At 36.5% G+C, this 25931-nt stretch overlaps 1 protein-coding gene across 17 annotated transcripts in view; it reads right to left on the bottom strand.

Annotated features, from left to right (window-relative positions):
- Positions 1-25931, bottom strand: part of itpr1b (inositol 1,4,5-trisphosphate receptor, type 1b) — a 299908-nt gene that overhangs the window by 237093 nt on the left and 36884 nt on the right. For 9 of the 17 annotated variants that reach the window (XM_061874781.1, XM_061874784.1, XM_061874785.1 and 6 more), the window contains exons 3-13: positions 23781-23851; positions 19039-19154; positions 15972-16058; positions 15324-15482; positions 13679-13777; positions 11381-11464; positions 11101-11247; positions 10915-11019; positions 7899-7943; positions 7770-7799; positions 2019-2173 (exon numbers count right to left, since the gene is read on the bottom strand). In XM_061874781.1, coding sequence (XP_061730765.1) covers positions 2019-2173; positions 7770-7799; positions 7899-7943; positions 10915-11019; positions 11101-11247; positions 11381-11464; positions 13679-13777; positions 15324-15482; positions 15972-16058; positions 19039-19154; positions 23781-23851 — 1098 coding nt within the window. The remainder of the gene's footprint in view (positions 1-2018; positions 2174-7769; positions 7800-7898; positions 7944-10914; positions 11020-11100; positions 11248-11380; positions 11465-13678; positions 13778-15323; positions 15483-15971; positions 16059-19038; positions 19155-23780; positions 23852-25931) is intronic. The other 8 variants (XM_061874782.1, XM_061874793.1, XM_061874796.1 and 5 more) reach the window with 3 other exon arrangements.

The raw sequence follows: 25931 nt of genomic DNA, 5'->3' as shown, positions 1-25931 counted from the left end.
GTCACATAATATATGCGGCTTATACACACACACAAGTGAATGCAAGGCATACTTGGCCAACAGCCATACAGGTCACACTGAGGGTGGCCGTATAAACAACTTTAACACTGTTACAAATATGTGCCACACTGTGAACCCACACCAAACAAGAATGATACATTTCGGGAGAACATCCGCACCGTAACACAACATAAACACAACAGAACAAATACCCAGAACGCCTTGCAGCACTAACTCTACCGGGACGCTACAATATACACCCCCCACTATCACCAAACCCTGTCCACTTCAACCCCACCGCCGAAAAGAGGCATTCAATTTTTATTTAAATTTTATTTGATATGCCATTGATATTTTTTAATTATTATTATTATTTGAAACTCGATTTTGCATGTCACTATAAAGTTATATAAGCTTTGCTTGTTTAATATTCAAAGCAAAACTTGTTTGGGTCCCTATTAAAAGGTTAAATTGTTCAACCTCGGCCCGCGGCTTTGTTCGGTTTTAAATTTTGGCCCACTCTGTATTTGAGTTTGACACCCCTGCTTTACACCATCATGACGGGGTCCATCACTATTAGTGAGTTGACATTTACCAATATGCGATCACATGAAGGAGCATTTTGTCTCTTTAGACTATTGTATCTACTGAATATACTTACTTCTCAAACTTTTATTGTCAGCCCCCACTTCGGACAAGGGGGAGTTTTCAAGCCCCACCTGCCCCCATCGCCCCAACACAACGCTTAACATTTTCAAAATTATTGAACATCAAGTAAAATTGAAGTTGTATACATTCAAACTCAATAACATAAAATAACATCAAGTTCAATAATATATAATATGACTGTGCAGCTGTGGTATAACTTGCATCATTTCAATAATAAATAAAATAACTACTCTTCCAGTTTTCTTTGAAAGAAATCAAGTGGCTTATTGACGTGATTGGGGTGTGTGGTCTCGAGGTGTCTCTTTAATTTGTTGGGTCTCATGTGTGTCTGCTGCTAGCGGTTTTAGACACAGAACACACAGAGGTCTCTCCTCTGCCCCCACCACCATTGCCGTGAATCCAAGAGCAAAATAGCCTTCATCATATTTTCTTTTCGGTTGGCCTTTTGGCTTTTTGTTTCTCTGCAGGCGCTGGCTCTGGCTCGACGACCTTTTGAGGTGCGAGTCACAAATTTATCCATTTTGTGTAATTGTGATCCACACATTAGCCTGCTACCCGTAAAAGATTGTTCCGCTTAGCCCCGCCCCCATTAGTTACTGTTGCTATGTCTGTCAAACTTTCGCTTCAACCTAGAAATTTAAGGCCGAGAGGAAAAATAAGTAATTTACATTTATTTATATAGCAGATTTCACAGACAGAATCACAAAGTGATTTACAGTGTGTATAGAAAATGAAAGCATAGTAAAAAAAAAAAAAAAATCTAAGTTTATAATAAAAAAAAAATATAAATAAAGTGAAATTTCCTCCCGTTCCTCGCGCCCCACCTGTCATGTCTCTATTCCCCACCAGTGGGGCCCGCCCCACACTTTGAGAAACGCTGCAATACAGTATGCACTGTTCACTGACAAATGCACCCCAAACTATTAGTGTCCGTACAATGTTTTTCATGTTACAATCGGAAATGCTGTGGTTAAAAAAACTAAAAATGTATTACAGTGCTAAACATTTTTCCCTTCCAATATTGCAATTGCGAGACAAATATGAATTTGACCTTCGACCTTAGCCACCTGATCACATTATTCATAATACTTTTATTTGCACTTCCAAAGTGCATCTTAAAGTTAAAAAAAGGAACTGTTACGAGTACAAGATAAGAACATACATGATAAGAAATAGATTGAGGGACGAATCCTTTGTAGTCCTTAAACTTCAAAAGAACTACTGGACACCGTGGCTTTAGACCGCCAAACTATAAATATTAAATCCGTGAATGCAAGTGAAAAAGTTAAAGCAGGTAAAGCAGTACATTTTTAAAAAAAATGGACATTTGTAAAGTTTTTATTTTGTACCTGGGCACCATGGAGTCCCCGCCTCTTAAAGTGGTAGGGTCGAGTTCAAAGATAGAAGAGATGTCCATGCCATCCGGGACTGGCACAAGGGTGTACATGATTTTCTCCTGAGGGGCCCTTAGACGCCCACGTAAAGCTTCATTGTCAGCATCCAGCTGAAAGAAGAAAATGTGAGAGTAACAGCTGCCACCATCATGAACTCAAAGTGTAAAAGAATGTTATTCTTGATAGAAATGACCACATGTGCTCATTTTCCCCACAATATCAGATCTGATGGGACACAGTGCCACCCTGTGGTTGAAGAAGGAAGTTTGTCCATCTTTGCTTCTTACTTAAAGTCCAATGATAGTGAGACATCATAATCTGGTATTTTAACACACATATCACCAAATTATTGAAACATACTCTGTCAAGCTTTTCTCCACACACTTTTTTTTTCAGATTCCAACCATAAAACTCCTGACTCTGTGGCCAACATGCTGGCCTTTATATAGACCAACTTTCATTGAATTGCATGTGTCTCGTGTCTTCTTCACAAAAGTGCAAAAAAGCGATGGTCAACCAACCCAAAATGGCTGTCGTGCAGCAAGCAAACTACCTAAATATGCAAGGGGCCTAGATCTTCCTGTACAAAACAGATACGAGCATAAAACTGAACTATCGAATGGAATCGATCCCTATACGTCATGGGTGTCAAACTCTGGCCCGCGGGCCAAATTTGGCCCACCGTGTAATTTAATTCGGCCCTTGAGGCAATATCAAATTATATTATAACACCGCATTCACTGCTGATACTCATACTTACCAACCCTCCTGATTTTCCCGGGTGACTCCCGAATTTCAGTGCCCTTGCCGAAAATCACTCTCCCGAATTTCTCTCGATTTCCACCCAAACATCATTGGGGACGTGCCTTAAAGGCACTGCATTCAACGTCCTCTACAACCTGTCGTCCCGTCCGCTTTTTCTCCATACAAACACTGTGTCGGCACAGTCACATGCTATATGCGGACTTTACACACAAACAAGTGAATGCACCGTATACTTGGTCAACCGCCATACACGTCAAACTGAGGGTGTCCGTATAAACAACTTTAACACTGTTACAAATATGCGCCACACTGTGAACCCACACCAAACAAGAATGACGACCACATTTAGGGAGAACATCCGTACTGTAACCCAACATAAACACAACAGCACTAACTCATTCGGGATGCTACAATACTTGAAAATCGATTTTGCATGTCACTATAAAGTTATACAAGCCTTGCTCGTTCAATATTCAATGCAAAACTTGTTTGGGTCCCTATTAAAAGGTTAATTTGTTCAACCTTGGCCCGCGGCTTTGTTCAGTTTAAAATTTTGGCCCACGCTGTATTTGAGTCTGACACCCCTGCTATACGTAATCAAAAAAAGATTTGTCGAGTCATATCAAGGACTATCCGAGACATATCGCACTATTTTGTGCTCTTTGAAACTACAACTTATTTGTGTGTGGCTGGGTCAAGGAAATTGGTATCAAGACTCGCTCGGTTAAATATGCATTGGTTTTTGATCGTGTAAGGTTGCATTTGATGATTTAATTTTGTGTCTTGTGAGGCTGCGTCCATGTACACAAACCAAAACTGCGACAATATAGCACCCGACAGCTGACACCAGTGACCGCATATCCATTTATTAAACTTACAATTACTGAATCATCACCACATTTTATATTCTTGTCCTGCTTTCATATGTACTCTGACACATTTGTGTACAAAAACAAGAGGGAGACGTAGAAGTACCTTTCATGACAAAGTATCATTGACCCTGACTTTCTGGTTTATTAAAAATGTAAAAACAAACAATATCACGATGGTACTTCAAAATGGGAACCAAAGTGAATAAGCGGTAAAAAATGGATGGATGGACTTCATAATGGAAATACTAAACAAGTAAAGTACATTAAAAATATATCAAACAAACGTGCGTGCTAGGTTGTCTTTCCTAAATCTTGCTGTCTTCCAACCTTCTTCATTACCTCTCGAGGAACTCTGAAGGAACGCTTGTCCTTTTTGCAATTTAAATGCTTCGTACAGTTTTAGGCCGTGTCCACACTAAATCGTTTGACCCCTTAAACGAATAAATATTTAGTCTAAGCCCCGTTCCAGCCACACTAAACTATTGTTCAAGGTCCCCCTCCTCGGACACATTTTTACACGGGTAAGTCAGCCGTGTAATTCTTAAATCTCCGGCACCTAGCTTTGTATGGACTCGTTGATCGTTTACAGAGTGAGTTCCGGGAGGAAGTGACGCCATAAAGAACCAGCCCCACACAGGAAGTGACGTCAGAAAGAACACCCAACAGCCAGCTTCATAATAAAGCTCACAGCTAACCACTGGCGAGTCATCCAGACATACCCGTGTTTCTCCTTCTTCTAGATGTACAGACACTTGTGGAAATCACACATGAATACCTTAAGACAGTGGTCCCCAACCTTTTTGTATCCGCGGACCGGCCAACGCTTTTTTTTTTTTTTCTTTGTCATGAAAAACGGACGTTTTTGTGGTTGGTGCACTAATTGTAAGTGAATATTGTGTTGTTTAATGTTGATTTAATAAAAAATAAAAACACATCAAAAAAATCATTTTTTATCATTATTTTTTTTTTCTTCGTCATGAAAAAGGGAGGTTTTTGTGGTTGGTGCACTAATTGTAAGTGTATATTGTGTTTTTTATGTTGATTTAATAAAAAAAATAAAAAAAATATTTAAAAAATCATTTTTTTTTTTTTTTTTTTTCTTTGTCATGAAAAAGGGACGTTTTTGTCATGAAAAAGGGAGGTTTTTGTGGTTGGTGCACTAATTGTAAGTGTATATTGTGTTTTTTATGTTGATTTAATAAAAAAATAAAAAAATATTTAAAAAATCATTTTTTATTATTTATTTTTTTTCTTTGTCATGAAAAAGGGACGTTTTTGTCATGAAAAAGGGAGGTTTTTGTGGTTGGTGCACTAATTGTAAGTGTATATTGTGTTGTTTAATGTTGATTTAATAAAAAATAAAAACATCTAAAAAATCATTTTTTATCATTATTTTTTTTTTCTTCGTCATGAAAAAGGGAGGTTTTTGTGGTTGGTGCACTAATTGTAAGTGTATATTGTGTTTTTTATGTTGATTTAATAAAAAAATAAAAAAATATTTAAAAAATCATTTTTTATTATTATTTTTTTCTTTGTCATGAAAAAGGGAGGTTTTTGTGGTTGGTGCACTAATTGTAAGTGTATATTGTGTTTTTTATGTTGATTTAATAAAAAATAAAAAAATATTTTAAAAAATCATTTTTTATTATTTTTTTTTTCTTTGTCATGAAAAAGGGACGTTTTTGTCATGAAAAAGGGAGGTTTTTGTGGTTGGTGCACTAATTGTAAGTGTATATTGTGTTGTTTAACGTTGATTTAATAAAAAATAAAAACATCTAAAAAATCATTTTTTATCATTATTTTTTTTTCTTCGTCATGAAAAAGGGAGGTTTTTGTGGTTGGTGCACTAATTGTAAGTGTATATTGTGTTTTTTATGTTGATTTAATAAAAAATAAAAAAATATTTTAAAAAATCATTTTTTCTTATTTATTTTTTTTCTTTGTCATGAAAAAGGGAGTTTTTTGTGGTTGGTGCACTAATTGTAAGTGTATATTGTGTTTTTTATGTTGATTTGATAAAAAATAAAAAAATATTTAAAAAATCATTTTTTATTATTTATTTTTTTTCTTTGTCATGAAAAAGGGACGTTTTTGTCATGAAAAAGGGAGGTTTTTGTGGTTGGTGCACTAATTGTAAGTGTATATTGTGTTTTTTATGTTGATTTGATAAAAAATAAAAAAATATTTAAAAAATCATTTTTTATTATTTATTTTTTTTCTTTGTCATGAAAAAGGGACGTTTTTGTCATGAAAAAGGGAGGTTTTTGTGGTTGGTGCACTAATTGTAAGTGTATATTGTGTTGTTTAATGTTGATTTAATAAAAAATAAAAACATCTAAAAAATCATTTTTTATCATTATTTTTTTTTTCTTCGTCATGAAAAAGGGAGGTTTTTGTGGTTGGTGCACTAATTGTAAGTGTATATTGTGTTTTTTATGTTGATTTAATAAAAAAATAAAAAAATATTTAAAAAATCATTTTTTATTATTATTTTTTTCTTTGTCATGAAAAAGGGAGGTTTTTGTGGTTGGTGCACTAATTGTAAGTGTATATTGTGTTTTTTATGTTGATTTAATAAAAAATAAAAAAATATTTTAAAAAATCATTTTTTATTATTTTTTTTTTCTTTGTCATGAAAAAGGGACGTTTTTGTCATGAAAAAGGGAGGTTTTTGTGGTTGGTGCACTAATTGTAAGTGTATATTGTGTTGTTTAACGTTGATTTAATAAAAAATAAAAACATCTAAAAAATCATTTTTTATCATTATTTTTTTTTTCTTCGTCATGAAAAAGGGAGGTTTTTGTGGTTGGTGCACTAATTGTAAGTGTATATTGTGTTTTTTATGTTGATTTAATAAAAAATAAAAAAATATTTTAAAAAATCATTTTTTCTTATTTATTTTTTTTCTTTGTCATGAAAAAGGGAGTTTTTTGTGGTTGGTGCACTAATTGTAAGTGTATATTGTGTTTTTTATGTTGATTTGATAAAAAATTAAAAAATATTTAAAAAATCATTTTTTATTATTTATTTTTTTTCTTTGTCATGAAAAAGGGACGTTTTTGTCATGAAAAAGGGAGGTTTTTGTGGTTGGTGCACTAATTGTAAGTGTATATTGTGTTTTTTATGTTGATTTAATAACAAAAAATAAAAACATTTTTTTTATTTTTTTAAATAAAAATGAACAAAAAATTATTCTGCGGCCCGGTACCAATCGGGCCACCGACCGGTGGTTGGGGACCACTGCCTTAAGAGAAAGCGACTGCAGCTATTTGGGATACAACATTTCTCAAGCGGCAAGAGAACTTTCAACTGTGATTCTTCTTAGCGAAAAACTTTGTCCATTTGTCGAGGGAGAGACAACGAGAATGCGAGCTCCCGTGGATGTGATAAAAAAAGGTAGCGTGTGCTTTGTATTACCTGGCCGACAAGAAAAACATTGAATGCATTTGGACAGGCAAAGCAGACTGTATCAGTTGTTGTCCGCCATATATGTCGCAGACTCGACATCTAGGTCCACAGTATATAAAGTCACCAAAAAGGACTGGACAATGAAAGTGAAGGCAAAAGAGTAAGGAGTGTCCTGACCAGATATTTAGATCCTGAGATCGATTAATGTTAAATGTTGTTTATCACATTGTTTACGTGTCTAATAAAGATTTGATGAATTTATGATGGCTCAGGTGTGATTCACTACAATAGGGCCCCACATCACACTGGATTCCAGTTAATTGAAATACCACAACATTGGATATTGTTCAGATAAGTTACATTCAAGAACTTGCACAGAAAGCAACATTGGAGGTGACTATGACGTGCGCCTTTTCTGCACATGCGTACCAAATCGCGGGGCATTGTGTGTGGACACGGATAAAGTTAGGTGTGATTTACCCTGGATAAACTTATCCGGCTTAGTGTCAACGGGGTCTTAAACAACGCAAAAATTAGGCATTTGTCTTCAAGTAAGGCTAAATGGTGCCTGGCACACATTGAGAACAGACGCTCGCATGACTACCACACATATTTAATGAGCCGTCATGCAAATCCAAGTAAAAATTCCCTTATGTAGTACCTGGAAATTAAAGGGTGTAAAGTCCACCACCTAGAAGAGAAAGCAAAGATTAACCACATCATTTAGAATGAAAAGTGGAAAGCCAACCAGCATGATGTCGCTTAGCAGTCAATGATCAGGCTGACTTACTGCAGACCGCTGCTCAACACTCTCCTCTTCAAAGTCGGGATTGACCTTTTCAACACATGACACAACATAAGACATCTATGAGCAAGGGATTTATTCCCATTAATATGTCAGTTTGATGATAACATTTTATCCAAATAAATGCAATATACAGGTGCTGGTCATATTATTAGAATATCATGAAAAAGTTGATTTATTTCATTAATTCCATTTAGAAAGTCAAACTTGTAGAATGTATACATTTATTCCAAACAGACTGATACATTTCAAGTGTTTTTTGCCAAAAAAAGAGATGATTATAGCTGACAACCAATGAAAACCCTAAATTCAACATCTCAGAAAATTAGAATACGGTGAAAAGGTTAGATATTGAAGACACCTGGTGCCACACTCTAATTAGCTAACTAACTCAAAACACCTGGAAAAGCCTTTAAATGGTCTCTCGTTTTGATTCTGTATGACACATAATCATGGGGAAGACTGCTGACTTGACAACTGTCCAAAAGATGACCATTGATACTTTAAAGAAGGAGGACAAGACACAAAAGGTCATTGCCAAAGAGGTTGGATGTTCCCAGAGCTCTGTGTCCAACCACATTAATAGAGAGGCGAAGGGAAGACAAAGATGTGGTAGAAAAAAAGTGTACAAGAGGGATAACCGCGCCCTGGAGAGGATTGTCAAACAAAACCGATTCAAAAATGTGGGGGAGATCCACAAAGAGTGGACTGCAGCTGGAGTCAGTGCTTCAAGAACCACCACGCACCAACGTATGCAAGATATGAGCTTCAGCTGTCGCATTCCTTGTGTAAAGCCACTCTTGAATAAGAGACAACGTCAAAAGCGTCTCGCCTTGGCTCAAGACTAAAAGGACTGGACTGCTGCTGAGTGATCCAAAGTTATGTTTTCAGATGAAAGTCAATGTTGTATCTCCTTTGGAAATCAAGGTACCAGAGTCTGGAGGAAGACAGGAGAGGCACAGAATCCACGTTGCCTGAGGTCCAGTGTCAAATTTCCACAATCGGTAATGGTCTGGGGTGCCATGTCATCTGCTGGTGTTGGTCCACTGTGTTTCCTGAGGTCTAGGGTCAATGCAGCAGTCTACCAGGAAGTTTTAGAACACTTTATGCTGCCTGCCGCGGACCAATTTTATGGAGGTGAAGATTTCATTTTCCAACATGACTTGGCACCTGCACACAGCGCCAAATCTACCAGTACCTGGTTTAAGGACCATGGTATCCCTGTTCTTGTTTGGCCTGCAAACTCACCTGACCTTAACCCCATAGAAAAGCTATGGGGTATTGTGAAGCGGAAGATGCCAGATGCCAGACCCAACAATGCCGAAGAGCTGAAGGCCACTATTAAAGCAACTTGGGCTCTCATAACACCTGAGGAGTGCAACAGACTGGTGGACTCCATGACACACCGTATTGCTGCAGCAATTCAGGCAAAAGGAGCTGCAACTAAGTATTGATTGCCGTACATGCTGAAACTTTCCATGTTCATACTTTTTAGTTGGCCCATGTTTCTAAAAAATATTTTTTGGTACTAGTCGTAACTAATATTCTAATTTTTGGAGATACTAAACTTGAGATTTTCAGTAATTGTCAGTACTAATCATCAAAATTTAAAGAAATAAACATTTCAAATATATCACTATGTGTGTAATGAATTGATATAAAAGGTAAGTTTCACGTTCTGAATATAATTACTGAAATAAATCAACTTTTTCATGATATTCTAATGATATGAACAGCACCTGTACTTGGGACTTGGGATTTAAAAATATCAAATTGCACAGTACAAAACTGTGAGAGTATTAGGGCCAGGTATGATAGCCAAAAAAAAACATTGGTAAAGACTTGCCATGGTGTGTAAAATAAAATGGAAGAAATGTTTAAGACTAACACCTACAGTACTTAAACACAAACATATTGGCCAAATGCTAATCATATTTATTAGTACAAACTTGAATTTTTAAGTGGAAAGAATAGTGCAGAAAAATCCACTGTTTCAAGCAAATATTAAAAAAAAACAACCTACAGTTGAATGTATTTAAAGTGGCAATGTAAACATCTTGTGTTAACAAGTGTAAAACAGTAATGTTCCGTTTAGGGTCTTTCAACTTTTACTTAATGAGAAGCAGTGTTCTCTGTAGTCAATTTTTTTTTATACAAGTTTGGAAAATGCTGTTTCTCTTAAAAGTTAAACAATTAAAATGTTAATAATGTGAAGTGAATTATATTTATATAGTGCTTTTTCTCTAGTGACTCAAAGCGCTTTACATAGTGAAACCCAATATCTAAATTTTACATTTAAACCAGTGTTGGTGACACTGGGAGCAGGTGGGTAAAGTGTCTTGGCCAAGGATACAACGGCAGTGACTATGATGGCGGAAGCGGGGATCGAACCGGCAACCCTCGAGTTGCTGGCACGGCCACTCTATCAACCGAGCTATACCGGTTGTATAGAATATAAATTCATTCAAAATTGATGTTTAGCTTCGCTAACGTTCGATAGGTTTTCCGGGTGATGGTCTATCAAGTAGTTTCTCTGTTTCCCGCGGTGTGCAATGTCCCCGCTCCCACTGGACACTTTCCCTCCGCAGCCGTGTGCCGCCTTGAAAACACTCGAGACGAAGGTAGGGCTTTAGTACGCAGACTTTATCACCTCTGCCAAATAAGTTATGTTTTACCAGGGTTTGTTTGTCTGCTGTGAATGGATTTTGATGAAATGTCCATAAAAAACACAATTCCTCTTTTCAACTATGAACACACTACCCCAGCATGTTTTCTTCTTTCCTTCCATTTTCGGCGTTTCACGTACCCACCTTATGGAAGATGTAGTTTAATTTCAACCTTGCAATGCAAAAGCGCCAGAAGAAAAAAAAAAAACACTCACTAAGTTTTTGTTGACAGAGTCACACATCATGGCAATATTTTGAGTATTTTGAAACCGCAATACTATTACATCGCTATAAAATACTAAAACAAATATAGTATAATATACAAAAACACACACCTCACCCACCTCTGCAGCCAAGTAGCAACCAGTTGCCAAATGTTTAAACCTGAACAGGCTGTTCCAGTAACCTGCACCTCCCCGACACGGGTCATGGTGGACCACCTAGCGAGGGGCAAAAGCAAATTGATGAGCTTATTGCCGTTCAATCAACATGTTTGACAGTATGTATAGTACCACACTAACCTCCACTTCCCAGAGTGCCTTGCTGCTGGTGGCAGACGTGGCGGACTGGCGCCCTGTTGTTCTGAGGAACACATATTGCTTCTTCCTGTGGTCGTCACAAGTGAGAAACTTCTCCTGCTCGGCATGAAACAACCGGACAACATCTCCCTGCCATTGCAAACACACGCACACACACACAAAAGCGTACACACAACAAACACACACAGTGAAAAGATCCAAGGATGTTTTAGAAGAAGGGTGCTGTAACATAAGTCTCATAAAGTAATAGGAATATACAGACCCCTTTGAGGATGGTTTCCTTGTTGTCGCTCCATTTCATGAACAGCACAACTTTCCAACTTGTGTTGCAATTCACAGAATTTACCTAAGTTGAAGATGTAAAATGCATTATACAAATGTATGATATTGTAGAATTACACATACTTATTGGTCATTTTGGAGGCTGTAATTAGCTGCTGTTTTTGGATTATATTGAAACTTTTCACATTAAGCAGATGGTCAAACTGGTTTTCATTGAGGGATGTACTGTATTGCAGTTATGATTCACCTCATGATATTTGTATATGATGCATTTAATTATTGTATATACTTTTTCCGTAAATGGTGTATGTAGATAAAATGTAACGTGTTTTTACAGCATATTACGGTACTGTAAATTTAAGTTTTTTTTCTACGGTCTACTATTGTAAATGGAAAAATGGTAACCGTTTTTTATAGTGGAAAAAAGGCACCTGCGTGGTACTGTTTTTCCATTTACAGTACTAAGCTATAAAAGAAAACCTTAAATGTTATGGTAAAAAACTCAGGGAGCTTGGTCGCCACAATTTTACTGAAAAACTATTGTCGTATTTACGGTGTACACTTTGATGGATAACTTGCTTTGAAATTAGAAGTTAAGCAAATATTTTAAAATATATTTGTTTAATAAAAGAAAAATGGAATATATGATAATAAAATATGAGTTGCACTAAAATTAGACTTCCTTTTATTGTCATTCAAATTTGAAATTTACATTACAGATAAAAACGAAATTTCCTTGCATTAGCTCAGGGGTCACCAACGCAGTGCCCGCGGGCACCAGGTAGCCCGTAAGGACCAGATGAGTAGCCCGCTGGCCTGTTCTAAAAATAGCTCAAATAGCAGCACTTACCAGTGAGCTGCCTCTATTTTTAAAATTGTATTTCTTTACTAGCAAGCTGGTCTTGCTTAGCTCGACATTTTTAATTCTAAAGAGGGACAAAACTCAAATAGACTTTGAAAATCCAAGAAAATATTTTAAAGACTTGGTCTTCACTTGTTTAAATACATTCATTTATTTTTTTTACTTTGCTTCTTATAACTTTCAGAAAGACAATTTTAGAGAAAAATATACAACCTTAAAGATGATTTTAGGATTTTTAAACACATATACCTTTTTACCTTTTAAACTCCTTCCTCTTCTTTCCTGACAATTTAAATCAATGTTCAATTATTCTTTTTTATTTTATTGTAAAGAATAATAAATACATTTTAATTTAATTCTTCATTTTTAGCTTCTGTTTTTCGACGAAGAATATTTGTGAAATATTTCTTCAAACTTATTATGATTAAAATTCAAAAAAATTATTCTGGCAAATCTAGAATATCTTTAGAATCAAATTTAAATCTTATTTCAAAGTCTTTTGAATTTCTTTTAACATTTTTGTTCTGGAAAATCTAGAAGAAATAATGATTTGTCTTTGTTAGAAATATAGCTTAGTCCAATTTGTTATATATTCTAACAAAGTGCAAATTGGATTTTAACCTATTTAAGACATGTCATCAAAAATTTAAAATTAATCTTAATCAGGAAAAATTACTTTTAAAGAGTCGAAATTGAAGATAAACTATGCTTCAAAATTTAATTTTTTTTTTCCCTGTTTTCTCCTCTTTTAAACCGTTCAATAGTGTTTTTTTTCATCATTTATTCCCTACAAAAAACCTTCGGTAGAAGGAAAAAAAATGTACGACGAATGACAGACAGAAATACCCTTTTATATATATATATATATATATATATATATATATTTATTAAAGGTAAATTGAGCAAATTGGGTATTTCTGGCAATTTATTTAAGAGTGTATCACACTGGTAACCCTTTGCCTTAATCAGTACCCAAGAAGTAGCTATTGGTTTCAAAAAGGTTGGTGACCCCTGCATTAGCTCATGGTAGTTCAGGATAAAAGAGCAAAAATGTGCAGATATTAATAAATAAATTACTTTACAGATAAATATATTGCACTTTTGCATATGCATCCACGTTTATAGATGTATGTTATATTGTCTTTATATTCCAGCGAGTTGATCCATTTTTGGGGGGAATTGAGGGGCATTGAGGGGCATTGAGGGGGTTATTTTATTATTAGATCATATTCAAGTTTAAACGATATGCAATTGCATCCAGTGCACGTTTTTTTTTTTACTTTATTTACAAATATTTCCAGGCTTAAAATGACATCACAGGCCAGATTGAACTTGATACCTGTGACATAGTGTATATGTATGGATTTCACAATCTAATAGATACTGTAAATACTGTAAAAAGTTGTGCAATAGTACCTCATTGCATCCTGGGTTGTCAACCAGCTGGTGACTACTGGCATGCAAAGGCTGCCCTGCATTTACGGGGTTAAGGACAACTTTATCTCCAATCACCACCTGCGGGAACATTGCAGAAACCAAGGTGACTCACTAGTGTATGTATGCTAAAGCATTTGTGAAAAGAGGTATACAGCATATGATAAAAAAAATTACACCACTTAGTGTGCTTTTGTAGCAGTAGAAAAATCAGCACCCCGTGTGATTTTGAATCATGTTAATCATTATTTGTTCCCAATGCCTATATAGATAGATAGATAGCTAGATAGATAGATAGTACTTTATTGATTCCTTCAGGAGAGTTCCTTCAGGAAAATTAAAATTCCAGCAGCAGTGTACAAAGTTGAGATCTATTTAAAAAAGTAAAAAGTAAATCATGGGGGTTTAAATGGAAACTAAATAGAGAAATATTACAATAAGAATAAAAAATCAAAAGCAACAATGGGAATAAAAATATAACAGTAAAATAAGAGTATAACAAGAGAAAGTAGGCAGTAGTGACCATGTTATGAAAACGTTATGGTTTTGCATCCCCTGTCTTCCTAGTACCCCCCGCCCCAGAGAGGAGTTGTACAATCTAATGGCGTGTGGGACAAAGGAGAATATTGTACTAATAGATTCAAAAAGCATTTAAATATGCTGCCAGTTTTATTTTAGAGGAAATTAAGATTGGATCTCACAATGTCATTTGAGGCAGTTGAAAAAGATTGGCACTGACTTGTTTTTTTGTATATTTTTTACTCTTGCAGCATTTACTTCACATTTCGGCATAAATACTGTAGTTATTTCTTAATTCTTGAGATACTTGATTCACCTCAGAACAGCATTACTTTTTGTTCTTCTTCCTTTTTGTCCTTTGTGTAAAAAAGTGTTTTACATAAATAAAAAGAAATTTGGAAAAATGTTTGTATTAGACGGCCTCCAAATATAGATTTCTGCTCAAGGTCCTTATTTAGCCTGGGGTGGCCCTGTGTTTATCCACAAAACATGTACATCATAACTCTTGTATGATGTTTCACAATGGTGCTAAAAGTGCCATATTGCCAATGTTAACATGGGTCAAGAGTTTAAGTCACATGGAAGTTTTGTGTTATGAATTAAATATCCATATTACCATACTATCCATGCTAAAAATGCAGTATACATCGCAGATGAGCAATTTGCAAACAGATACATAATTATTTCTGTCAGCTTCCCTCTGTTATTTGAAAATCAAGCATCTTTTGTATAAAATATAAAGTGCAAACTGCAGTATAAATCCATCCATCCATCCATCCATCTTCTTCCGCTTATCCGAGGTCGGGTCGCGGGGGCAACAGCCTAAGCAGGGAAACCCAGACTTCCCTTTCCCCAGCCACTTCGTCCAGCTCTTCCCGGGGGATCCCGAGGCGTTCCCTGGCCAGCCGGGAGACAAAGTCTTCCCAACGTGTCCTGGGTCTTCCCCGTGGCCTCCTACCGGTTGGACGTGCCCTAAACACCTCCCTAGGGAGGCGTTCGGGTGGCATCCTGACCAGATGCCCGAACCACCTCATCTGGCTCCTCTCAGTATAAATGGTTGGTCCTATTACTCTAACTGGAAATGAGTCCCACACCGCACTCTACCCACACTGTCTCCCAGTGATCGCAATTTGTAGAAAGGCTGGATGTAGAACCAGGATCCCTCATTTCCTGCCGAGTCCAGAGTCACCCTCATGGCATTCTTCTCCAGCAGTGCAGGTAGACGCTTGTTCACCGTTAGGTACTTATTGCTTTTCAAATGCAGCAACTTTTGGGGGGAAAAAAAAACATACATCGGTACATGTCAACTAGTTACCAAAAATGGCACAAAGTAGCCACTGAAAACATGAAGACTGGTTGGGCCATAAAAGGAAATGTGTGCTAGACTGGACTGGTGCATTAAGACCCAAGGAAGTACTTCATAAAAAGTAAGCATCCTCGTAAGTATTGAACATAGTGTCTATTTATGCTCTTAATGAGCAAGTTTCTTTTATTAGAAGATGCTTCCCAAGACCTCTGCTACAGAATACATTTTCTTGTAATTATGTTTTTACAATAAGCCAGCAATAACACACATTTTACAAGTTATTGCATCATCAGACTATATTGTGTGATTTAATTTCTCCCAAAACAACAACACTTTTAGCATTACAAAATTAATACTTCTGCAAGAGGGTTGAAGTCCATATCATTAGCAGTACAGCGTTTGACCATGCTCAGTACTGTTGGACCTTATCATGCAGGTTGTTGGACACACCTGAATGACGTTGCCATATTGGATGACTGAGCCGAGCAACTTGCGGTTCTCAGACTCGTTCTGCTTCTTCTCCAAGTCAGCAGCATGCTGCAACAAAAGGCAAGAATTAGGAAGGCGCTCCTGGAAATTCTTCTTTGGTCAGGAGAGCCAACAAAATGATGCCTCTATTAGTGATTACTACTAATGTATGAATCTCAAAATGCATGCAGAATCTACAAAACCATAAAGATTACATTATTGCAATCATCCATAGAGGGAGGACTAGAACAGTGGTTCTCAAATGGGGGTACGCGTACCCCTGGGTGTACTTGAAGGTATGCCAAAGGGTACGTGAGATTTAAAAAAAGAGTATAAAAATAGCAACAATTCAAAAATCCTTTATAAATATATTTATTGAATAATACTTCAACAAAATATGAATTTAAGTTCATAAACTGAAAAGAAATGCAACAATGCAATATTCAGTGTTGACAGCTAGATTTTTTGTGGACATGGTCCATAAATATTGATGTTTAAGATTTATTTTTTGTGAAGAAATGTTTAGAATTAAGTTGATGAATCCAGATGGATCTCTATTACAATCCCCAAAGAGGGCTATTTAAGTTGATGATTACTTTTATGTGTAGAAATCTTTATTTATAATTGAATCACTTGTTTATTTTTCAACAAGTATTTAGTTATTTTTATATCTTTTTTTCCAAAAAGTTCAAGAAAGACCACTACAAATGAGCAATATTTTGCACTCTTATGCAATTTAATAAATCAGAAACTGATGACATACTGCAGTATTATACTTCTTTATCTCTTTTTTTCAACCAAAAATGCATTGCTCTGATTAGGGGGTACTTGAATTAAAACATTTTTCACAGAGGGTACATAACTGAAAAAAGGTTGAGAACCACTGGACTAGAAGACTTACTGTTCGAGATATACATACATAAATACACTAAACACAGCGATTTACATACTGCAATGTATTCTTAAAATGTTGTTGTTTACAAACCCATCAATTATAAGTTGTGGTGTGCCACACAGCTCCATTTGTTGTTTTTTTTTTGTTGTTTTTTTTAAATAGTATTTCATATGCTGTTCTTAAATTCTACATTCAGCGAGCAGAATATTTCATATAATTATTTATCAGAAGTTTACCGAGCAAATTTTCCCTCACATTTAAACAAACAATCAATTACAACAATCTTATTTTTGTCTTCTGCAAAAAATTACTATATTATGTTTTATTTAATGTTTAGCTCCAATTAGGCAATAAAGTACATATTGGATACTGCTATCAATCAATCAAACATTTATGCATATAGCCCTTAAAGACAAATGTCTAAAAGGGCTTCACCAACTCACACCAACTCCCCTGATCTAAACCCACATCCGGGCAAGAAAAAACTCATAACAGCCCGGCTGGGGAAAAAGAATAAACCTTGAAAAGGGACCGCAGATGTAAGGGCCCACCATTCAGGGTGATTGGCTGCAACGGATGTCGATTGGATATAATTATTGAATTGCTAAATTATTACATAATGTGGGAGTACATTCCATTGGGAAGCCAACCTACAAGGTTATGTTAATTATCTTCATTATTTTACTGTAAAGCTAACTTTATTTCCTATTTTTTGTATTCATCAACCATCATACTTGCCAACCTTGAGACCTCCGATTTCGGGAGGTGGGGGGCGTGGTTAAGAGGGGTGGCGCATAATTCACCAACTCGAGTATTTCATATATATATATATATATATATATATATATATATATATATATATATATATATATATATATATATAAATATATATATATATACTGTATATATATATATATATATATATATATATATATATATATATATATATATATATATATATATATATATATGAAATATTTGACTTTAAGTGAATTCTAGCTATATATATTTATTTTATTATATATATAAATAAAATAAATCGTTGAATTTCAGACGGCACCTATCAAATACACAGTAATAAAAACACAGTTGTTCTACTAACTGTACTGTGCTTGCTGGTTAGTAAAAAAAAAAACAACAACACGTACCTTTCACTATTTGAGTAACCTTTGTTCTGCCATTTGCGTATTGGCGAGCGATCTCCGAATCTGGGAACATATCCTTCACGGATTTGTTGTAGACATCAGCAAATAAGAACGGGATGTTGCTTCCAGCTATCAGTATAGCCATCTTTGTCTCAGCATAGGATACACCATCGGGTCTCCATTTTGCGAGGTGGGCCATAATACTGGGTTCTGAATGATGCTGTCCTGCGGACGCTATGTGCTTTGCTAACTGACCGTTCATGGCTGAGTATATCCGTTCACCGTGTTCAATGGAGAAGTCTGTTCTACAAAATTTACAGGCAACATACCCCTTACGCTTCAAACTCTCCTGGATAAACTGAAATTCTTGTTTCCAATCGTTCTGGAACTTGCAAGCGTATTTCTTCATTTTGCTCGACGGTGTAATATATTGGGTTGGAGTCAATAACCAGGCGACGTGATGAAGTTACGTCTCTTTACTGTGGACTTCAGAACAGACATTCTATTCTATGCACAGTAGATGGAAGTATTGTCCTGTTTAAGAGGGTCACAACATTGAGTCAGGTTCTCATGGAGCTGGAGTGGGCGTGGCCTCCAGCTCCGTCTGAATTTCGGGAGATTTTCGGGAGAAAATTTTTCCCGGGAGGTTTTCGGGAGAGGCGCTGAATTTCGGGAGTCTCCCGGAAAATCCGGGAGGATTGGCAAGTATGTCAACTATTATCTTTTGGTTAATTATGCTCTAACCGTAACTAGTTGATTCTATACGTCACTATGGTCAACTAAAGTTGTGCTATTCAAAAAAGGAAAGCAAGTCGGTTAAAAAATATATTGTTTAAAAACTACAGTTTTAGACATAACCCATCTCTTGTATTGGATCTCATTTGATTGTGCCTTTTATCTAATCTATAGTGTGTTTTTACATATCACATATCACCACAAAAACTGGATGCTACTAACTACCCAAACAAGTATTGTCCTTGTGGCGGCTGCATGGTGATGAAGACCTTACATGGAGTTTGTTGAGGAGGACAGTGTCAGTAGTGCTATTGCCTCCAGGTTTTGCCGCTTTCCAGAACTGTTTTTGTGCAGAGTATCTGTTCATGGGACACAGTTTGAAAAGGCAGTCTAGGGAGAAAGAACAAAAAAAATTACCTTGATCTCTTTGAAGTTATTTTAGGGCAAATTGGCCAAATGCTGTCCACTGACACAAAGCAGACCACTACTTGACTAACATTATTTTACTTTTGATTAGAAGTTGCGTTGAACTGTACACTAACACCAGTAGAGTATAAAAATACATGTTGATGAACATGAAAAGCTTGTTTTATGAACTAACACAATTCTATAGCTAATGCATAGACAGAGCTTAAAAGGTTTTAATAGTTTGCCATTTTTTAAAGCAATAACAACCAAACGAAGAGGTAAGGGCACCAGAATAGACACAAAAGCTACTGTATGACGCATCACTGGGGTGATTTTTAACAGTCCAATATTAATAAAGAAAATATTCTAAAAAAATAACGACATGGGTGGCAGCAACTGTACTGTAAGAATCTCTGTCATTAACAGGATAAAGACAGGGTGAATTACAAGACGAAAGTTTGCTATGAACATCACCAATGTATCACTTTATATTCTCAATCCGAATGGATAATGAACATTGTGTCAGGTTGGAACAGAGGGGAACACTCACTTAACAAAAAATCATTCTTACATGTTGTGAGATGCAAAATACAAGCCGACGCAAAGAACCGGATGAGCTATAATCGTAATTAATATTCTAGAAAATATATGAAGATCTCTCGTGTCCCCTGTGTTGCAGGAATGCAACAGAACGAGACCATAGAGACCCACGTCCAACAGACAAAATACTGTTAATTGTCTGTTGTTGAGTTTCTTATGTTTTTCCCCCACATTAATTTACTTTTGATTTTCTCAAATCCATTGGTTCAAAAACGGGCTTGCAGACAGTGTATTTGGAAAGTATTCAAAGAGCATCACTATGTCCCACATTTTATGTTCCAGCCTTATTCCAAAATGGAATTAATTCATTTTTTCACCTGAGAATTCTACACACACAATACCCCATAATGACAGGGTAAAACATTGTTTGAGCTTTTGAAATGTATTAAAACAAAAAACAAAAAGAAATCACATGTACTTAATTATTCAGAGCCTTTGCTCAATACTTTTTTGATGCACTTTTGGCAGAAATTACAGCCTCAGGTCTTTTTGAATATGATGCCAGAAGCTTGGCACACCTATTTTTGGGCAGTTTCGCTTATTCTTCTTTGCAGCGCCTCTCAAGTTCCATCAGGTTGGATGGGACATGTCAGTGTGCAGTCATTTTCAGATCTCTCCAGGCTTGGCCACTTAAGGACATTTACAGAGCTGTCCTGAAGTCATTCCTTTGATACCTTGGCTGTGTGTGTGAGGGTTGTTATCATCCTGAAAGATAAACTGTCACCCCAGTCTGAGTTCAAGAGCGCTCTGGAGCAGGTTTTCATCCAGAATGTCTCAGTACATTGCTGTATTCATCTTTCCCTCTATCCTGACAGGTCTCCCTGTTCCCCACAGCATGATGCTGCCGACACCATGTTACACTGTAGGGATAGTATTGGCCTGGTGATGAGCGGTGCCTGGTTTCCTCCAAACATGACGCCTGGCATTGACAGCAAAGAGTTCAATATTTTTCGCATCAGACCTGAACATTTTGTTTCTCCTGGTCTAAGAGTAATTCAGCTGTATTTTGGCAAGCTTTTAAGAAGGAATGGCGTCCGTCTGGCGACTATACCATACAGACCTGATTGGTGGATTGCTGCAGGGATGTTGTCCTTCTGGAAGGTTCTTCTCTTTCCACAGAATAATACTGTAGCTCTGACAGAGTGACCATCGGGTTCTTCTCCCCCAAACACTCAGGTTCGACGGCGGCCATCTCTAAGAGGAGTCCTGGTGGTTCGAAACTTCTTCCATTTACGGATGAGGTCACTGCCCTCATTGGGACCTTCAAGGCAGCAGATATTTTTCTGTACCTTTCTCCAGATTCGTGCCTCGAGACAATCCCGTCTCAGAGGTCGCCAGACAATTCCTTCGACTTTATGCTTGGTTTGTGCTCTCCCATCCACTGTCAAGTGTGGGACCTTACATATAGACAGTTGCACGCCTTTGCAAATAATGTCCAAGGCTGTGAATACTTATGTACATGTGATTTCTTAATTGTTATTTTTTTAAATACATTTGTAAAAAAAAAATAATAATAATAATAATATCAATAACATATATATATATATATATACATAAATAAGGGCTGCGAATCTTTGGGTGTCCCACGATTCGATTCAATATCAATTCTTGGGGTCACGATTTGATTATATATTGATTTTTTTCGATTCAACGCGATTCTCGATTCAAAAACGATATTTTTCTGATTCAAAACGATTCTGTATTCATTTAATATATAGGATTTCAGCAGGATCTACCCCAGTCTACTGACATGCTATCAGAGTAGTAGATTTAAAAAAAAAAAAGCTTTTATAATTGTAAAGGACTAGGTTTTATCAACTGATTGCAATAATGTAAATTTGCTTTAACTATTAAACGAACCAAAAATACGACATATTTTATCTTTGTGAAAACATTGGACACAGTGTGTTGTCAAGCTTATGAGATGCGATGCAAGTGTAAGCCACTGTGACACTATTGTTCTTTTTTTTTAATAAATGTCCAATGATAATGTCAATGAGGGATTTTTAATCACTGCTATGCTGAAATTATAACTAATATTGATACTGTTGTTGATAATATTCATTTTTGTTTCACTACTTTTGGTTTGTTCTGTGTCGTGTTTGTGTCTCCTTTCAATTGCTCTGTTTATTGCAGTTCTGAGTGTTGCTGGGTCAGGTTTGGTTTTGGAACTGCATTGAATTGTTATGGTATTGCTGTGTATTGTTTTGTTGGATTGATAAAAAAAAATAAAAAATAAAAAATAGAAATACATTTTAAAAAATTGATTTTTTTTAAAAATGAGAATCGACAACGTGAGAATCGCGATTCGTATTTGAATCCATTTTTTTCCCCACACCCCTAATATATATATATATATATACATATATATATATAAACGTGTATAATTTTGACAACAACAATGAATTTATTCCATTTTTGAATAAGGCTGTAACAACAAAATGTGAAAAAGTAAAGTGCTGTGAATATTTTCCAAAGACACGGTTTATTCGAGGCATAATTACTGTAGACCTCAATATTTAGGAAGTAGTCTCTATGGTTCGAGACTGTCTTTTATCTTAATAGTCACGTCAGTGATCGTGATTGATGGCAGCTCAGAGTTGTTCTTTGCCAGCATTGAAGGAGTCACAGTAAGGCTTTAAAAACTCTATACTAGGTACCAACTGTCAAGCCATGTGGAAATTCTTCAAATTCCCCCAAATATGCTGGACAGCTGACACACACATCAAAGTTGGTTATAGCAATGCCATGGTACTGTAAGTCAGTGGAGCATAGAGTTATTGCATAAACCCTCTGCATTGACACATGCCAGGCAAGAGCAGTCAGTGGGACACAGCAGACATTGGCCAAGAAAAAAAAATGCCTACTCCGGGTATAACAAACAAAGTGTTAGCTTAATGGCTAGTGTACCAATGTAAAGAACCCATAATACTGATACAAAATTTAAACTTTAGTATGTCAATTTGCTCTAGTTGCTTTATGCAAAGATTAGACAAACATGGTGGATATGCACTGGCGATGTCATATTTTTCACAACATACTCTTATACAGGTTAGGGCTCAAATATTAATTAGTAAAGTGCTTATATTTGCCAATGCCGAACAATAATAAACATGTCATATAAACATGACCCAATTAGGAGGTGCCAAGCAGCTACCTTCCCTCTGCAGGCCAGTAGGTGGTAGCAATGTACAGTACATTAGTTGTGGTTTAGCGTTTGCTTTTTTTTTCCCTTGTTATCATTTTTAAATTAAAGTTTATCTAAATCTGCATCAAAACTGAATGGGCTCTTCACTTTCCCATTTACCACTTCTCTAGAAAATTCATGGAATTTGGTTCAATAGCTTTTGTAATTAGGCATCTGGCAAATAAACAATCAAAACATGGCATCATATTTTTCATAACCCCACAATATCCTCACAGTATATAGAAATCCGATTAAAACTCACATACCATATCATGCACATTGCAATCTCATTGAACAAAAGCAACTTCCTTTTATATTGTTTTTCCACGTTGACAAATAACATGCACAAACATGCCCACAAGACGTATTTTCCTGTGGACAAAGATGTTTTAAAAACCTAATTGTGTGTAGAAGTAGACTGTTTTGACTCCGGAAATAGGAGAAATTATACAATATGTTTTTTAAATGGGTAGAAATGAGCTTATAGTGTGAGAAATGGAGACTTTTTGAATCTGTGCTACACAGTTGAAAATTGAGTTAAAACACGGAAAACTATTTTAAATAAAACCAAAATCAACTATTTTCATTCAACCTTTAACTAGTGAAATTAAATAAAAGTGTACAGACCTAAATAGTTGGGGGTATGAACAACATGATATCAAACATTTGCTCCGGATTACATTTTGAGAGCACAATTATCTCATTAATATGTTTTACCAAGGTCTGCTGGCAAGTAAGGACCTTGACATAAAAGTGGATAATGGTGTGCTAATGTAATACACTCAAAATCAGGCTGAGCAAACATCAGGCGTGGGACTCACCTCGGAATTTCTTAGGTGGGTTGTTGAGGTCCCCTGTGTCAGGTTGAACCACACAGCGGTCATCAACAAGCCTGAGGAAAGAGTTCAGATCAATCAATCAATCATAGTTTATTTATATAGCCCTAAATCACGAGTGTCTCAAAGGGCTGCACAAGCCACAACGATATCCTCGGCTCAGATCCCTCATCAGGGCAAGAAAAAACTCAACCCAATGGGATGACAATGAGAAACCTTGGAGGGGACCGCAGATGTGGAGACCCTCCCCCACTGGGCGACCGGTGCAATGGGCGTAGAGTGGATTTAGCATAATCGAGTGAAAGTCCAGTCCATAGTTGATCCAGCATAATAGTGTGAGAGCTATAGTGGATCTAGCATAATGGTGTGAGAGTCCAGTCCATAGTGGATCTAGCATAATAGTGTGAGAGTCCAGTCCATAGTGGATCTAGCATAATAGTGTGAGAGCTATAGTGGATCTAGCATAATGGTGTGAGAGCTATAGTGGATCTAGCATAATGGTGTGAGAGTCCAGTCCATAGTGGATCTGGCATAATAGTGTGAGAGCTATAGTGGATCTAGCATAATGGTGTGAGAGCTATAGTGGATCTAGCATAATGGTGTGAGAGTCCAGTCCATAGTGGATCTGGCATAATAGTGTGAGAGTCCAGTCCATAGTGGATCTAGCATAATAGTGTGAGTGTCCAGTCCATAGTGGTTTTAGCATAATAGTCTGAGAGTCCAGTTCATAGTGGATCCAACATAATAGTGTGAGAGTCCAGTCCATGGTGGATCTAAAATAATAGTGTGAGAGTCCAGTCCATAGTGGATATAACAAAAATAGTGTGAGAGTCCAGTCCATAGTGGATCTAGCATAATGGGTGAGAGTACAGTCCATAGTTGATCTATCATAATAGTGTGAGAGCTATAGTAGATCTAACATAATAGTGTGAGAGTCCAGTCCATAGTGATCTAGCATAATAGTGTGAGAGCTATAGTAGATCTAACATAATAGTGTGAGAGTCCAGTCCATAGTGATCTAGCATAATAGTGTGGGAGTCCAGTCCGTAGTGGACGTAGCATAAAGGTGTGAGAGTCCAGTCCATAGTGGTTTTAGCATGATAGTCTGAGAGTTCAGTCCACAGTAGATCTAACAATATAGTGTGAGAGTCCAGTCCATGGTGGATCTAACATAATAGTGTGAGAGTCCAGTCCATAGTGGATCTAGCATAATAGTGTGAGAGTACAGTTCATAGTGGATCCAACATAATAGTGTGAGAGTCCAGTCCATAGTGGATATAGCATAATAGTGTGAGAATCCAGTCCATAGTGGATATAACAAAAATAGTGTGAGAGTCCAGTCCATAGTGGATCTAGCATAATGGGTGAGAGTACAGTCCATAGTTGATCTATCATAATAGTGTGAGAGCTATAGTAGATCTAACATAATAGTGTGAGTCCAGTCCATAGTGATCTAGCATAATAGTGTGAGAGCTATAGTAGATCTAACATAATAGTGTGAGAGTCCAGTCCATAGTGATCTAGCATAATAGTGTGAGAGTCCAGTCCGTAGTGGATGTAGCATAAAGGTGTGAGAGTCCAGTCCATAGTGGTTTTAGCATGATAGTCTGAGAGTTCAGTCCATAGTAGATCTAACAATATAGTGTGAGAGTCCAGTCCATGGTGGATCTAACATAATAGTGTGAGAGTCCAGTCCATTGTGGATCTAGCATAATAGTGTGAGAGTACAGTTCATAGTGGATCCAACATAATAGTGTGAGAGTCCAGTCCATAGTGGATCTAGCATAATAGTGTGAGAATCCAGTCCATAGTGGATCTAGCATAATAGTGTGAGAGTCCAGTTCATAGTGGATCTAACATAATAGTGTGAGAGTACAGTTCATAGTGGATCCAACATAATAGTGTGAGAGTCCAGTCCATAGTGGATCTAGCATAATAGTGTGAGAATCCAGTCCATAGTGGATCTAGCATAATAGTGTGAGAGTCCAGTCCATAGTGGATCTAGCATAATAGTGTGAGAATCCAGTCCATAGTGGATCTAGCATAATAGTGTGAGAGTCCAGTTCATAGTGGATCTAACATAATAGTGTGAGAGTCCAGTCCATAGTGGATCTAGCATAATAGTGTGAGAATCCA

Source organism: Nerophis ophidion, linkage group LG16 (assembly GCF_033978795.1).
Source record: "Nerophis ophidion isolate RoL-2023_Sa linkage group LG16, RoL_Noph_v1.0, whole genome shotgun sequence".
NCBI lineage: Eukaryota > Metazoa > Chordata > Actinopteri > Syngnathiformes > Syngnathidae > Nerophis > Nerophis ophidion.
This window is presented reverse-complemented; position numbering and strand designations above follow the sequence as displayed.